General features: G+C 36.1%; 1 protein-coding gene across 1 annotated transcript; it reads left to right on the top strand.

Moving 5' to 3' along the window:
* The first annotated feature begins 21 nt into the window (after nucleotides 1-21).
* LOC144438904 (CWF19-like protein 2) lies at nucleotides 22-12,288 on the top strand. Its single transcript, XM_078128130.1, has 15 exons — nucleotides 22-111; nucleotides 632-736; nucleotides 1,512-1,628; nucleotides 2,409-2,537; nucleotides 3,718-3,837; nucleotides 4,416-4,625; nucleotides 5,174-6,130; nucleotides 6,604-6,828; nucleotides 7,412-7,552; nucleotides 8,467-8,679; nucleotides 9,154-9,270; nucleotides 9,806-9,961; nucleotides 10,384-10,464; nucleotides 11,380-11,481; nucleotides 12,052-12,288. Exons 1-15 carry the CDS (start codon nucleotides 22-24, stop codon nucleotides 12,196-12,198), a joined length of 2,910 nt encoding a protein of 969 aa, XP_077984256.1. The 3' UTR covers nucleotides 12,199-12,288.
* The last annotated feature ends 5,524 nt before the right edge of the window (nucleotides 12,289-17,812 follow it).

Below are 17,812 nucleotides of genomic sequence, written 5' to 3'. Positions count from 1 at the left end.
CTTTACGGCAAGAGATTCAAAATGGCAGCCCCCATAGAATTTGAAAGTTCGTGGAAGAAAGCAAAACAGCGTCAAGAATTGAGAGAAGCCAGGGAACATGTACTAGAAAAGGTAAGCACATTATTGAAAAGTCGGAGAAAGAGGTGAGAATAAATCCTGTAAGATGAACACTGCCGTCTAGTCATTTAGTCATTTTACCTCAGAAAACGTCGTAGAACGGTAGATATTGTGATGTTTCTGGATACATGTATTTTTTTTCACGTTCAATAAAACAAAACTCGCACGGCAAAATAATCGCAGGGAATTATAACTGCAGTAACTGTGGGGATTATTTTTGCACATCCTGAGAGAAAATAAAACGAGAAAAGAAAAGAAAAATGTTAAACACACAAAATAAAATGGAAAAAAGGATTACATTTGGGATTGTATTCCTAAACAACGACACCAGCTGCAAATAACAATTATTTCAGCTAAGGGAAATAGTAATTACAACAAACTCACCAGTAGAGTGATGATGAGGGGCATGGTGAAGTGTGTGTGTGTGGTGTGTTACCTGCAGCCAAAAGTTAGTACATGTATGTGTTAAGTCAAATATTCGTACAGATATATAACTGCGTGCTATTTATTTTAGGCAAAGGAAAAGTTTGAGAAACGAGAACGCAGAAAAGAAGAAGCTCGACAGAGAGGAGATGATGTTTGGATGCTGCCATCTGTGAATAAAAGGATAGAGTCGGAGGTGAAGTATAAGATTTAATTTTCAGTGTATGTTCTTTATTGCCTTGGTGGAATTATAATATTTGACAGAAATAGGTACATATGTTTTCAATCAAATGAGCAAAAGTGGTACTAGGCACAAGACTAGGCAATGACATTTTTATGAACTACTAGATGTGATTATTTTCTCCTGGATAAGTATGGTAAGTTCATAACTAAGGTACATTATAGGAATATTTGTTATCATGGAGTCTGTGGTTCATGCCAGGTTGTGTGGTTTTCTTTATGATGTGTATCTGTACCTGTACCAGTACCTGTACCTGTACCTGTAGTGTATCTGTATCTGTATCTGTATCTGTATCTGTATCTGTATCTGTATCTGTATCTGCATCTGTATCTGTATCTGTATCTGTATCTGTATCTGTATCTGTATCTGTATCTGTATCTGTATCTGTACCTGTATCTGTATCTTCAACTTCCAGTATCTGTATCTAGTTTATTGGTTAGGAATTTGAAATCAGTAAGAGAGAGGGGGGAAAACAACATATAGTCATGCTTGCCACGTAGTAAGGAATAGGGAATACCAACTTTTGGTACAACACAAGAAAACGCTTTCTGTGAGTGGTGTGTCAAATTGACTTTAGTAGAAGACACACTATGTGGCATATTCTAGACTTTTGCTCACCAACATTTATTCTTTAAGTACCTATTTTGTGTATGTCAGTCATGTGATAAGTCATATATTTTTCTTTAATGTCACACCAACCTCACCTACTTGTCATATTGTCCAATTACAGAAAGAAAGAACAAAAGGAAAGAAACATAAAAAAGAGAAGAAACACAAAAAACATAAAAAACAAAAGAAACACAAGAAAGAGAAATCCAGTCTTGGAGATGATGGAAATTCAAGTTCTGTAAGTCTCTTTAATATATATACTGATAGAACACTTACGTTTGTTTAGTCTAGTACAAGTGGGATTAGACACTCAGTAGAGAAAAAGAACCATTGTAGCTTGTGTTGGTTGATGCAAGTTTAATATCAAGAGTCACCTATATGCAATTATCATAAAGGCAAACTCCAGTCAGACTTATTTCTGGGTTTAGTACACTTCTGCTGATTACTGCTATCAACTTACATAACATAAGTCATATGATTTTGGGTGATAAAATAACACCTTGGTAACTTACTTAACTTCAAAAGCTTGTAAAGAAGCCCTACTGCACTTTTCTGTATTTGGCCATTTTGAGGATATCCTGCAATGGTTTGTGGGAAAAACTTGCAGGAAATGACATCACACTTATCAGCTCTGTCACAACAGAGTACACTTTTTGTCAAAACCAGAAATTAGTGGAATGTTTACATGTACAACATTGGTTATCAAAATGAATGAAGATTGTGTAATTACATAGTTTGCTTAACCTCCCCCCACCACCACCACCACCACCACCACCCCCACAACAGTGTTGAAAACCAAACTACAAGAAAATAGATTATGATATTGCATGGTAGGGTCAGTCCTGGTGTTTTAACTAACCTAGTATTTTCACCATATCCTTGTATCCATATTATGACAAGTCAAATGTTACATGTAGAATGTTTAGAAAATTGACCTCACAAAAACTTGCTATAACGGAGACAATTAAAATAAATAATGATATTTATGACAATGAATGTTATTGTTCATATCTGGTAGGGTTCTGAAGATGAAGTGGAATGGGTCGTTAAAACTGATACAAAGATTGAGGAGGATACCCCTCCTACAGGACCCCCAGTCAAAGGACCTCAGCTACCTCCTCCTGGAGCACTACTAAAAGGGCCACAGGTGAAGTACCGAAGTAGAGGGATTTACTTCAGGATTATTTTACAAAGTACTTTTATGACTCCAAAGTTTTCTTGTATTTATTATGTCCTGTTTATGTCTACTAGTATACCATATTCTCTTGAAATGAAGTTTGATTTTGTTACTGAAAAAAGAAAGACTGCATCTATTTTGAGGGTTATTTACATGGAGATACCACTCACAGTAAAATTGGTTCATAAAGTGAACATATGGATGACAAATGGGTATTTATTTATTAAAAAATTTGGATTTTTAATTCTTCAGACAACTCTATTGCATTTCCCTCAAATCCGTGTTTGTAAATCAATAAATTGCAAAAAGCTAAAAAGTAAAAAGATTGTTATTGTACGTACAATATCAAATATTTTAAACATTTTTAATGTTTTGTAATTTTTTTCAGTTACAAACAAGGATTTAGTATAAGTTATTACACATTGTTTTTTCAACTGTAAAACATAGTAGAGTTGTTTCTGAATTAAAAAATCCAAAATAAATACCTCTTTGTCATCCATATGCCACTTTAAAATATTGACACCAGTACACAGTCCCTCTATCAGAAGGACTGTGACAATACAAATTTTCTATGATGGATCACAGACAAGTAAGAAACAGATTAGTATTGTTCGAGGTGTTAATTTGGGAATTACCAGCTCGATCCTAACCTTGGGTACGCTGCAAGGATCTCTTGCATTTCAACATTACACTGAAAGTTGCTGAAGTCCCGCTTCCGTTACTATCATTTTTTGTTGTTTAAACAACACTGCATCATCGGTAAGGGTCAAAAGTCCAATAGCATAATTTTCAATCGGAAGCCGACAATGTCTACAGAAACAGCTTGAAAATCGAGTGAGATTTAGCTGAGTTATTGCCTTTTAAAACATGCTTGTTTGAGATGGTCAAAATTATGAATATATAATGAGCATATTTGATTGAAAAATGCAGAAATATGGAACAAGTTACACACTGTCTGACAAAATCTGAGGATAGGTCAAGTTGTGTTTCTTACTTGTCAGTGAATGGATTTATTTAAACCGTAGTATTCATTGCAATGCACCAACTGTTCATGTTATCTTTTCAGAGACATTTCTTCGACAACCAACTCTGTAAAGTAACCCATTCATCAAAATCTTCACTGTCATTTCTTGTTGGTTGTTTTCTGCAGAGAGAAAATTGGATGGAAAACGACCCATTTTCCTTTGCCACGTACACACGAGATGACCTTAGAAAACAAAAGAAAGAAGAAAAAGAGAAACTTGAACAAGAAAAAGTGTCCCTCGATAAAGTAAGTATATATATGATGTAAGCGTATTCTTATTATGGATGTAAAAACCAAGCAAGAAAAAGGAGATTTGATTCTTTGTTTCTTCTTTGTATCATCATTTCCTACATTGCTTAGCTTTAGGGCCATTCTATATTTTAAGTATACTTTCATTCCAGCATTGGTTTTCCATTCCACTATGAAAATGAAAAATGACTATTTTTACCAACTAATATGTTCTGAAACAATGACATCTACAACTGCTGACATCAGGCCATGGACAAACGGCATCTGTTACAAACAGGGAAAGTAAACAAATGAATTTGATTAATAACACTTGACTCAGCATGTTGGAACAGCAGAGACTTTTATACACCATGGTCTGATGTCGGCAGTTGTATGTATGATAACTATAAGACTGTTGCAAGGCCTGATAATAAAATGTATGAGAGTCTATCAAGTTGTTCGGTTTTCATCTGAATTTTTTCCTTGGAGTAGGATACAGCTAACAGTTATTTTTTAATACAGAATTTTGAGTTCTTTCACCTTTAAAGATGTTGGACTCCAGGGAGGAAATAAATGTGTCTGTTTTACTTCTAAAGCCAGGTCAAAGTGCAAGGGAACTGAATCCATTCTGGAAGGATGGTGGTACTGGGATGCCTGAAGACAAACCGGACCGGACATCTTCATCAGCACCAGTCTCTGTAGGAGATGGTGGTCTGTCGTGGTTGAAGAAGGCATATGACAGAGCATGCCAGGAAGCTGAGGATACAAATCGACCTGTAGAAGATGTGATAGCTGATAGATATGAGGTGAGAATTCTACTCAAATAATATCAATGTTAGTGTCAATATGTAACTATTATTCATCCCATCAAACAAAGAATTCAAATAAAAAACACAGTGACATATAACATACAAGACACATTCATAGCACACAATTAAAATTAGGATTAGGACAGATCTCTGAAAACCCACACTGCAGTGGGAATAAAAGAAAACTTGGTTTGTTGGTTTGGTTTTGATCTGTACGCTACCAATGTAAAGGGCCAGATCGAAGCGTATCAAATTTAGGTGATAAAACACGACTCTGAATGGCTATATTGAACATGCTTTTCTCTGGACTTGTTTATTAAAGACTGATAGCTGTCTCTTTGGTATCCCTATTATTCAAGAACAAATTGAAACAATATTGAAATGAATTTGGGGGGGGGGGGGGTTCACTCAAATTCTAACAGTAATACTATAATAGTCCTCTGATGTGATGTGTGTAATTGGATTAAATTTATGCAGGTACATGTAATGTCGTTGATATTTTGTTTTGTAGTTTAAAGAAACTGTATTCTCTTTTCGTTTTTCAGTCCATGGAAAAATTTGAAAGGATGATGAAGGAAGCAGAAGAAATGTCTGGTAAACAGAAACAAAGGGATAGTGCCATGAGGTACAAACAGGGAGATGATAAGTGGAGGACGGATCGCAGAGACAGAGATATGGACAGACGCAGAGACAGAGATAGATACAGGGACAGAGATAGAGATATGGACAGACATAGCAACATAGACAGAGACAGAGATAGAGATAGAGATCGAAACAGAGACAGACCAAGAACTGATCATCGTGAGATTGATAAGGACAGTGGCAGCTACAGGGACCGAGATGCTGACAGATATGGGAACAAAGAGAGTGACAGCCATAAAGACAGACTCAGTTACAGAGAAAGGGATAGATACAGTGATAGAGACAGAGACAGGAGAGACTCCAGAGAACATGAGAGAAGGGATAGACATGAAAGGCAAGATAGATATACAAGATCAGAAAGGGAAACAGAGCAAGATTCATCCAAAGGTGAAAGTGATTCTAACAAACCTAGTGATTCATACAGAAGAAAAGGACTTCTCAGTTCTCTCACTGGTACAAAATTCATGAGACCATCAGACTCAGTTCAAGAGAGTACTACATCATCAAAGAAGTCATCCAGTAGGGACACTTTTTCAAGAGACACTGACGCCCCACGATGGAAAAGTAAAACATTTATGAAACCATCTGAGGACATGGAATCGTCAGCTACACCCACTACAAGCACAAAATCTGATCATGCCCCAGCATGGAAAAATAAATCATTTTTAAAACCTACCTCAGAGGTGTCGAAATCACCTGAGAAAGACAATGATAGTCAACACAGTGATGAGTCAGCAGATAGTTCTGAGAGCTCTGGGTCTGAAGAGGAAAGAGCGCCCTCACCAGTCATGATCTTGACAGAGAAAGAAATGAATGAATTAGGAGCAAAACTTGTGAAAGCAGAAATCATGGGAGACGAGGTTAGTACATGTGATGTGGTTGATTAACTGTGGTACATAGAATACGATTGGTTAACTATGGTACGTGGGATGTGGTTGGTACAAGGTTGGTACATAGGATATGATTGGTTGGTTGGCATGTAAACATGTTTAAATTTTGTGATTGTAGAAGTGATTTGGATGAAATTGTTCAATGACTCAGTGTAAGTTTGTGGTACAACTCCCTGCTGACTTAGTTAGTCATTAATTGTTGATACTTCTTGGCATTTCATTCACAAAGAATATTATTTCTCTCAAAATACAGTTCATATCATGTACTTTATTCAATATTCCCTGATTCAAGACAAGACACATAGTAGTTATAGGTAAAGGGGTACTTTTACTAAGTTAGATTGTAAAAATAAAAGACACCAGAGATAAAAAAAAAATTGAAATTCATGTCTAAGTGGAAATAAAAATTTCCATGACAGTATTCTCTACTTCTATGATGATAGGAAACAGCAGCAAGGATCAAATCTCAGCTCGAAGCATCACGGAAGGCTAAAGAAACTCAGGCAGTGATACCACGGAGAACTGACAGAAATGATGGTGATCACGATGAAGAGGAGGAAGAGTCAGAAGTGATACTGACAAGGACTGATAGGACTGGACAAAGTTGGCCCATACAACAGACAATGGAAAGGGAAGAAGGGAGAGGAAAGAAACGCAGGAAAAAGAAGGTAAAACAATGGATTATGATGACGACCTCTGAATTCAATTCTTCTTTATGTATTGCTTTGTAAAAGTGGTTCTTGAGATGTGAAATCAGAATAATAATTCAATATTTAAATTGATAATAAAATAAACTCTTCAATTGTGCTCACATATGAGGTGATCCTCAGGTCATGATGGGGTCAGATCACTATGAATTCTCAGTATCTGCAATAGAATTCTACCACCTAGGTTTGTCATACAAAGAATGACTTTTCGATTTCCTGGTCGACCCCATAACTTCCACTCCACATGCTACACATGCATTACTATAGATGTGTGTGAGAATAGGTTGACTGTCTTGTTCTACTTTGACCCTCTAGCATGAGGTAAAATCCTATTGCAGGTACCGAGAATTGTGTCACTGAGGTCATTGTGGGGTCAGGTCACATGTTAGGTCACAGTATATTGACAATAGAGACACACCAATAAGTCACATTTGAGTTCAGGTCTTTTGATGCAACTTTTGCACTGTCTTAAGTTACCAAACATAATGAAGTTACCAAATTATTGCCATTATTCCGTTGTCATATTACTTACGTTGAATTTCAGGTTGCTACCCACGATACTGGAGGCAAACGAGAACGGTACTTTGCTGATGATGACAGATATGATTTGAAATCAATGGTTCAGAGAGAACGAATGAGTACAGCTGAAGATCAAAATGCTATGTTTGCAAGACTAGCTGGCAGAGTATGTACTCTATGATATATACCGTACTTATCTATGTTAGCGCCCTCACACAAGCAAGGGCCTAATACTTTCATTTTACCAAGCTTTGTTTTTTTGGTAAATATTTGACAAAGCGCCCAGGCACAGGTATCTTTCTGTTTAGGTACGCATGTGTGTGTGTGTCTGTCTGTGTTTGTCCATGTGTTGATGTGCATGGGCTGTGTACATGTGGATGAGACTGCAAAATTAGTTTGTAAGGTGCACGTGTTGTGATTTTGGTAAATAAATATTATTCTCCAAAATTTGTCGTTGTTCAGTCAAAGAAAATATGAGTGACCTAAGGGGCCTTGTCAGTACAAGTCACTAGACAAGTAGTGACAAATTGCTGGTCACCAGTATTTTCTGACTGAATAATAGAAAAACATTAGGGAATGATATAATTATACCTCCTCAAGCATAGTTTAGGAGAAATTGAGAAAAATAACGACGATTTAGAATGCAGAACCAGAAACATAGACACAGGTTTTCACCATGTAGAATGACCGGGTATATAAACCATATTTTCTGATCAAAGACTATAACTTGGCTTGTGCATGGTATAATGTGTATGGTTTGTACATGTACACATAGTTAGCTTCTTAGAAATATGACATAAAAAGGAAGTACTACTAATTATATTGTAGAATACTGTAGACCTGGAAATTTTCAACAAAAACTTATTTTCACTAAAACGCAAAAATAAGTAGTGACGAAAATGCCATCTTGTACATGAACACAATGTTCCAGTCTGGTAATTAGTACAAAATTAGTCTTTGCGAACTAGCTGAAGACTGTAAAATCGCTAAAATTTGCTGTATATACTTTACGTTTGTTGTTAAGACTACAAATGAACTGTAATCTATCATACAGTATATTGTTTTCTTTGTTTTTTACAGGCTGTTGAAAAGACAGACCAAGATAATTACACTTTAGATGACATGTTTGTATCCAGGGCAACCAAGGAGATGTCACAGGCTGAGATTGAAGAAAGAGATAGAGCTAAAGCCATTGCAGAACACAGAAGACAAACAAAACAACTGGACAAGTGTATTTATTGTTTTGGAAACAAGGATATGCCCAAACACCTCATAGCTGCAATTGGTCTACAGGTATAATTTATGTGTTTGTCTCCGGATGAGTGCATGATTTGAATGTCTTGTTAAAATCTGAGGTATTATATATATGTTTATATTATATTGTGTGTGTATGTGTCTGTGTCTGTGACTGTGTGTGTGTCTGTGTATGTCTGTGTCTGTTTCTGTGTCTGTGTCTGTGTCTGTGTCAGTATTTGTCTGTCTGTCTGTATATGTGTCTGTCTGTGTGTGTATGTATGTATGTGTGTGTGCGTGCATGTGTGTGTATGTGTGTGCGTGTGTGTGCGTGCGTGTGTGTGCGTGTGTGTGTGTGTGTGTGTGTGTGTGTGTGTGTGTGTGTGTGTGTGTGTGTGTGTGTGTGTGTGTGTGTGTGTGTGCATGTGTATGTATACCATATGCATACACATATGTGATCAGACTCACACTGAAGAGAGTGATAAAAATATAGCCATTGCAGAACACAAACTTTGGATTATTTTTCTTTGCCAGGTGTACCTATGTCTTCCATCCCACCAATCATTGACTGACGGTCACTGCCAGATTATCCCAATGCAGCACTGTGTATCCAGTACCATGATTGATGAGGATGTCTGGAATGAAATCAAGGTGAATATAAAATAGAATACAAATCCATTAGATATAGTTAGAAAGGTGCTTTTGAAAATAGATAAACTATAAACTTTAATGACACAAACAGACAAGAATACAGCCGGACATCTCTGTAACAATGTCAATTGTCACTTTGTGTCTTTCTGTGATGTTACAGATTGGATGCTTTATCTTCTGGTACTATCTCATCAATAGCTCAAGTTAAGACTACACATACCTATGATGTCATCATTTAGTCAAGTTAAGCTTGCATCTATCTATGATGTCATCAGTTTCTGTGTAGTCTGATTTTAGGATAATGTAGTCAAGTGTGCATTCAACTGTGATGTCATCAATTTCAGTGTTGTCTGTCTAAGAATAATGTAGTCAAGTTAAGATTATGTCTGCCTATGATGTCATCAGTTTCTGTGTTGTATGACTTTAGTAATAATTTTGTGAAGTTAAGCTTACATCTACCTATGATGTCATCAGTTTCTGTGTTTGTCTGACTTTAGGAATAATTTTAGTGAATGTCGTTTGATTCATCTTGTAGATATTTCGTAAAGGTCTAACCAAGATGTTTGAAGAGCTAGAAATGGACACAATCTTCCTTGAAACGTGTATGAATCCCAAAAAACAACGACATATGTTGATAGACTGCATTCCAGTTCCTAAAGAAGAAGGTGGCATGGCAGATATTTACTTCAAGGTTGGAATCATCAGAACCAGATTTCCTTTATCAATTACAATTTTTTTTTTAGCACAACTGAAAATTAAAGTAATTCAATAGGGCTATAGCCATCACAAAATGTGTGTGCGTGCGTGCGTGCGTGCGTGCGTGCGTGCGTGCGTGCGTGCGTGCGTGTGTGTGTGTGTGTGTGTGTGCGTGTATGCGTGTGTGTGTGTGTATGTGTAAATGACTTAAAGTCAAAAACCGGCTGTTGGTGGAGCCATTACTTTGGGTGTCTAGATGAAAAATTGTTGAATTGAAAGTGATCCAATCAGTGGTTTCAAGTTATGTCCAAAAGAGTTATTTTCAGTGATCAACACAGTCCGTCTTTTGATAATGCATCTGTGAAGCTGTTGTTTCATTCTGTCAGTTGTCATAGTAACATTTCTCATTTATTCCAGAAAGCAATAATGGAGAGTGAGAGTGAATGGTCACAAAACAAGAAATTGGTTGATACAAGACAGAAAGACATCAGGAGATCTGTAAGTCAATATAGAACCAATCTTACATATACTTCAGGTTGTAAGCCATTTAAAACAGAGTTCCTTCTATAGTTTTTTGGGGGTAGAGCACAGTAAGAACTGAGGAATATATGATGGCTGATGGTTGACATGATCGTGTTTAGTTCTAGAAGATGGGTAGTCCAGTTTTCTTTTTTATGTAATTTCCAATACTAATTTATTAATTTTAGCTGAAAAATGACGATAGATTCTTGTATGACTGAGTCAAAGTCAATTATTTGTCTGGCCCTGTTATCTTTATTTGTAGTTACCAGTAGCCATAATTTCACCAGCAAATATTAACACTAAATTATTATGTTGCACAAAACACACAATTTTATTGTGATAGTAGATAATAGCCAACCCTGTAATATCTGATCCAGATCCAATCTGAAGTAAACTGATCCACTTTCCGTGTACACTAAAAAATTGAAAGGTGGATTCAATTCCAATTACATTAGCATAGCTTTTCACACACGTACCAGCTTACTTATCAAATTAATTCACTGAAGTACGCACCTGTCCACACGATGCTGAACTGATCATGATCTGATTCAAATTACTTTGATCTGGATCGAAACCACCATCCAGAGTAGGCTTTGATTTGGATCAGTTAATTTGAATTAGATATGAATTAACCACAAGTGTGGACAGGTAAATCGAATTGGATCCGGATCAGATTTTGAAGTATGGACAGGCTTAATGTGACTGTATTTTAACATACAACTAACCCTGAGTGGGAACATTGTATGAGAAACTCTGTGATTGTACTGACTGTCAGTTAATACTGATTGGTATAATTCATTTCATGAGAAGGTTAATAATTACAAAATCACAAAATGTAGATTACTGAATGGCAGACTTTAACTTTCTTGTTGTTGTGTTTGTTGTAAACAGGTACCTAAAGGCCTCCCATATTTCAGTGTTGACTTTGGACTTGAAGGTGGCTTTGCTCATGTTATTGAAGATGATCAACTCTTTCCACATTATTTTGGCAAGGTAGGTCCAAAGATAAACTTGCTTACAACTATTTGACTTTGATGTAGTTTCAACCATTGAATGTTTTTTTGTTGTGTGTACTTTTCTTTGTTGTTTGTGAGGTTGTAGTGTATGGAGATATTGTGAAATTGATGGCAGATATTAGTACTTTCCTTTGTAAATTACTTACTACATTCACTGCCCGTGTGTACTTGATGATTATCAGGAGACATCAACAACAGTGAATCTTACAATCTAGGGGGGATTTAAAGTATGCACATGTCCTCTCAATTTTAAGTCAAACACTGAAAATTATATTCTCAAAGGGCAAGCTTATAAAAGTTGGTGCTATTTTAAAAAAATACAAGTCATTAAAATTGTTCATTGGTGTCATTGCATTGTCTGTAACAATTGGCAATACAAGTCAACCGGCTTGGTTCTTCTCGCGATTGCAAACACAGTTCCTCCAGCAGCCATGAGTCTGAGCCAGTGGACTTGCCAGTTGTTACAAACAACGGAATGACATCCGTCAAATACTTGTAATTTGACATCCCAAAGGTAGGTAAATTTTTTAATTTTCTGTTCTTGTAGGAAGTTATTGGTGGAATATTAGACCTGGAACCAAGGCGGTGGAGGAATCCACCAAAACAAAGTTTTGAAGATCACAGACAAAAAGTACTGAAGTTTGCAGAATGGTGGAAACCGTACGACTGGACACAGAAAATAGAAAGGGACTAAAGAGAATGAAAATTATCAGAATATTGATACATTTTACAATGTTCTTATTTTTTTTCAGTTGAAACTCTTTAAAAAATGACAAAGTTAAATAAAGGATAGTTTGTAATGATAGTTATCATCAGTCTAATTTTCACTACAAAGTTATAAAAGAATTGGATTGGCAGATAAAACTCAATGGTGAGAGTTGTTAATTCCAAACCCCCTTTTCAAGATTTTGGTATTTCAAAAATAAATTTGGGTCAAATTAACTGAATAAAGGAATCAGTTACTCTGAGTCTGGATATTACCTCCTTTCCCACCCCCACCCCCACCCCACCCCCACCCCCATACTGTCCCTGTCACATTGATTAGTTAGAAAACTAGATCATAAAAATGGTTAATTTCAGGCCCCTCCCTTTCAGGATTCTAATATTTCAATAAATATTGGTCAGTTTATATATGAATAAAGAAATCAGTTATTCTGAGTTTCAACATGACTACTGTATTCATCTTAAAACAGGAAACTTTTTTTTTTAATTTTCTGCCAGTCATAACCACAAGATTGCCAAAACACTTGATTTGATAATATTACACAAGAATATAAAGGAAAGGTTTTATTTTATAGAGAGAGACTACAGACCTGTGATTTACAATATTTGTTGAAATGTATATGATAGTCAGTTAAAGAAGTTAGATGAATGATAATAATGCAAACATCCAGAACAAGAGAGCACATCACTACCAAGTGTATAAACTTCAATCCCAAGCAGCTACAGCTGTCAACCCTCACAGCTTCCAGGATAACTACACATGACAACTCTACTATCACCAGCAGCCATATTGAATTAGCCGTAAGACTGTAGAGTTCAGATACAAATTATATGGGGGGAAAAAAAAAATTAATTTATTTTTACTTATTTATTTAGTTAGTTACTCATGAACCAACTGGTTGCACCAATTATAGGTTCATTGAAATAAAAGTAATGATAATAAAAATTAAAAATGAAATTATTTACAATACACATAAAAGTCTGAGATAATTACACTTGCATAATAACAGGAAAGTACTGGTAAAATGAATAAGTAGTTACATAAAGTGTTTCTGAAAATATTAAAATCACCAAACATATCAATATCCTTGAAATCACTTAGAGTATTAAAAAAATGATGCAGTCCTAGATAAAAAGAATAATTTTACAATATTCGTACAAGCTGAAGGTGGTCTAAAATATTGACAGCGATGGTAATTGATTGATAGAACATTAATGTTGACACGTGCAGGTACATACATGGTAGTTAATTTATAATCTTAAACATAGCACTTATATCTGAAGTTAAATGCATAAATGAAACAATTTTGAAGAATTGTTCTCTTTTTTGGCAAAATTTCTATATCATGGAAAAAAAACTTGGCAAATAGGGAACTTGCAAACCCGCCATGTTGAATGTTGCATCATGGGAAATATGATAATAAATACTAATGAATTGGTATTGTAAACAATATGCTACATTGTTTGAAACCACGAATGATCAATTCATAGTTACCCTGACCATTGTGGGAGGTTTATTTTTTCGGTAGCTCCAGATTAGATATTACGATAACCACAGATAATCCCATAGTCCTTTGCGTCTGAGCATGCTCAGTCTGGATTGCACAGGAATGCACTATGTTGATGTACAACTATACAGCAGAAGAAACTAAGCTGTGCAGAATCGACAGTCAGCTCACTAAAGGTACAATTGTCTGTCTCTTGCATATACATCACAATACAATAGTTGTATGTGTCTCTCTTTGACGAGGATTTAAAAACATGAAAGACCTACACATCTCCTGTAATAAATACATCACATCATGATTGTACATAGAGTATATGAGAAACCATGCTTATGTCGGGTTTGTGGTGGTAATTGTATGAGACAGACACATAGTAAGTATTGTATTACGATATATATATAAATCACCATCTTGCAAGAGACAGACACAAGCTATAATATGTTTCATGCATAGTGGTATTGTCCTGTGGATCGCGCAGAAGAATGAAACCCACAAATGTCCAGATATTAGTTTGGAGGCGCAACAAAATAACCGAACGCCCGCATAAATGGACTATTAGTGGTTCACCCATTTGTTTGAGTATCGGACAGGGATTCCAAAGCAGAAGTAAAGGACACGATATCATGTGTTTGATGGAGTCCAAGGTCATTTTTTAGTGAATCGTAGTAGAACTGGGCAGCCCTGTTTAACATTTTCCGAAGATTCAATAAATCTTTACCACTGTATTTCTCGAATTTTTCAGCGAGATGGTCCAATTTCGAGTCTTTCAACCAATTAGTGACGTCAGCTGTATCCCATGATTCAACAGGTTTATTCAATGTTCTTCCTGGTGGACTCGAGCCTGTGTCTTCGATCGTATCTATTTTTTTTTTCAAAATTGTATATAAAAATATCCTTATTAATATTTATAAAAAAGAAATAATGAACACTTGGTTCCTTTAATTCAGGCTTTTTAATAAGATTGAGTCAGAAGTTGTTGAGTAAAATTTATTGTAAGAAAAAATGAGGATTGCATTGGACTCAGACGTGTGGTGGTCCAAGGTTTAATAATTGGATAGCTTTATCGGCCATGTATTCAAAATAATTTCTTCAAGGAAGTACTTCTTATTTGCATATCAATGGGACTGATTTTGGATAGTTGTGACGGCACTCCAAGAAACGGATAGGCAGGGTGGTTTATGTATATTTGACATACGTGTACCTCTGATTTGGCGACTAGTCAAAGATTCATCGTTGTTGGCGCTCTTTTACATGTAAAACTCAAAACATACGTACAAAATCAGCCAAACAGCACAGTTGTGCACAGTAAATAGCGGGGCATGCGCTGTAAGTAATAATATTCGTATCTAAACTTGTGTTAATGTAAATCAATCTCATGATATTAAATCTTAATCGCCATTATTATCATATAAATACATTTTTACCTTTTTTAATCTGCTTGCCCTGCTCACCAAGTTTTTTAACCAACTCTGTAAAATTCTTTTCGAAGTCCTTTTCAAACCTTAAATCTGTGACTTCTTCCCCAGCCACTCGTTTTAGCCAACCATCCGGGGAATAGTTTGATTGGAATCTGACTGCTACACTCTCTTTTTTGGACCTTGAAATGTATTCAGCTTCTGTGATCAGAATTGAAACATACACAGTTAGATGTCCGGGTGGTGGAGACACGATATAGTATATTTCAGTGCGTTTCTTTGACTTTAATAAAATAGGCGTGTAAATTCTAAACCAATCAATATTTAACGGACCCAGTGTTTTTTTATCTTATTTACCAACTCCCAGTTCAAAATTGTATATGTTATTATTGTCAATCTGAACTTTACAAGTGATTATTATCTTGAACTCTGCAAAGGAAAAACTTGGACTTTGTGATGAACACTCAGACCATGAACTTTTTCACACACACACACTTTGTTACTAAATGTATTTTTTGGCGATTGACTGATTTTTGGACACTTTCAGTGCTCATAGACTATTAGCCTTTTTTAGCTGTAATTTGATATGATATGATACTATTGGGAAACTGGTTTGTTTGTCAACTCTTCGCTCTACGCAATAGATGTGCAACAGCTATTTTCAATCATTGTTTGTATGGAGTATAGGTGCATGTTTGGTTGGATTGACACTTCCATACTCCTGGCACTGACGGGTTCTGGCATTAATTTGTCAAACAGCACATGGCTAAACAAAACAAATTTTTACAATCGATAAAAGTGATGAGAAAAAAAAATGTTCACCTGATCGGCAACGGTTGCTGAACTTGTATCCTTCAGATATGCAAATGATGATGACGTCAGCAGCAATAACAGCTTCTTGGAGGGTGTCTGGTATAGCTTTCAGTGTCGAAAATGACCTACCTAAAAATAAACATTTCCAACTGAATTTAGATGACGTAGAACTAAATTAGGTGGTGACAATTACTTTGAGCCTTTTACAGTATCATATCATTTAGAAGCAGAATTACTTCGACCTGAAAATGTTACATTCAGAGTACGACAAAATGAAAACAGACTTTTGTTTTTTATATAAAGTATCTCCTTTTTTTACCCTACTTCATCCTGACTTACTTGTGTTGTTCATATCCATCCATACGTTGTAACCTGCAGCCTCAAGCTCTTCTTTCAACTTCATAACTGATTTCTCGTCATCCCATTGGTAGCTTATCATCACATGACGACTGCTGGTCGCTTTCGATGACGTCACAACTAGATTTTGTTCATCTTTCACTCCCAGTTCCCATAATGCCCCGATACACGCTTCACTCAGTTCTCTCCTTGACGAGTGTTTAAGTTTTCCGAGTGCTGTAATGATATAGACTATCTATTATTATAGTATCACTCCCTGGCACTCTCAGTGTAGTTGGTGCGCATGGCTCTGTGTACAAGTGCGCGACTATGCGATAAAATGAGTGTTATTTTCAGTATTTCTGTCGTTTCGTTTCGTTTCACAGAATACCATAAGCCTTATTTTCTGGGGGAGTGTAGTGTGTATAAAATGTGTTCTCGTTTTTCTTGTGCATGTTTATCTGCCAAGCTAAATAAACGCATGATAAACTTGTTTGCATCATATAATGTTGACCATGTATCACTACGTGCAGTGCCATATGAAAATAAGCAAAATTACTAGTGCTGTCCTTCGCCACGATTCTACTTGGATTACCTTCGTGGTATGTATTTCAAACATTAATTATAGTAGATATGATGTCGATCGTAATAAATAAGTTTGAAAATGACAAATTTGAAACGACTCGTTGCAAAATTCGTTCGTGATTGACATAACCCTACGTACCCTTCATACAGCGTTTATCTCCACGAATCATATCCCTATTCTCAGTATTGAACGCCAGTGTCCACAACGATGTAGCTGCTAATATGTTTTCTCTTTCAGTTGAATCTGATTGAAGTAGTTTCACTAGATATACTAGAAAACCATGTTCCATAACTTTCCCCTGTCAAAAAATATAAATAAATTATTTCTACTGATGGTAATCTTTATGAGGTTTACATTACGTCATGGATTTTCATCGTTTCCAGATTCATTAGGCAGTTCTAGCTGAGCCCCAGTTCTGAGCCCTACCTGTGAAGTATCTCGGAGTAAAGATACATTTTTTCGGGCCAATATAGTTTCATTTTGTAAAAGCAGCTGAATACCCCTGTTGTGAAGCTTAAACCTCACACCACTGAAAGAATTTAGAAGATTTGAATGGATATCAAACACACCCGTGTTTGGTAACAAATTGACCAATTGGGTTTGAGGACATGCTCACAAATCAGCAAGTCATTGTGAGCAGCAGGCCAGTGATTGGTCAGTTTATTTCAGTCACCTTACACTTGTGCAACACATGTCCAATTAATATTCTCATTCTGGGCTTTTGTTGTGAGAAGAGTCATGTCGTGGGCGCTGTACGTTCATGAGCGTTTGCAGATAGTAATCTAGTTTGGCTTCTTCACGATTTCGGTAACAGACTGGTAAGTAAAATTCAATCTCCGTATATATCCACTAAATATTTATGTCATCTTCTGAATTTCATGTTTTCGTCCTCAACTTGAAACCGGTTCTTCGTGTCTCAAATGCTATTTT

The sequence above is a fragment of the Glandiceps talaboti genome, chromosome 8 (genome assembly GCF_964340395.1).
Source record: "Glandiceps talaboti chromosome 8, keGlaTala1.1, whole genome shotgun sequence".
NCBI classification, from domain to species: Eukaryota; Metazoa; Hemichordata; class Enteropneusta; family Spengelidae; genus Glandiceps; species Glandiceps talaboti.
This window is presented reverse-complemented; position numbering and strand designations above follow the sequence as displayed.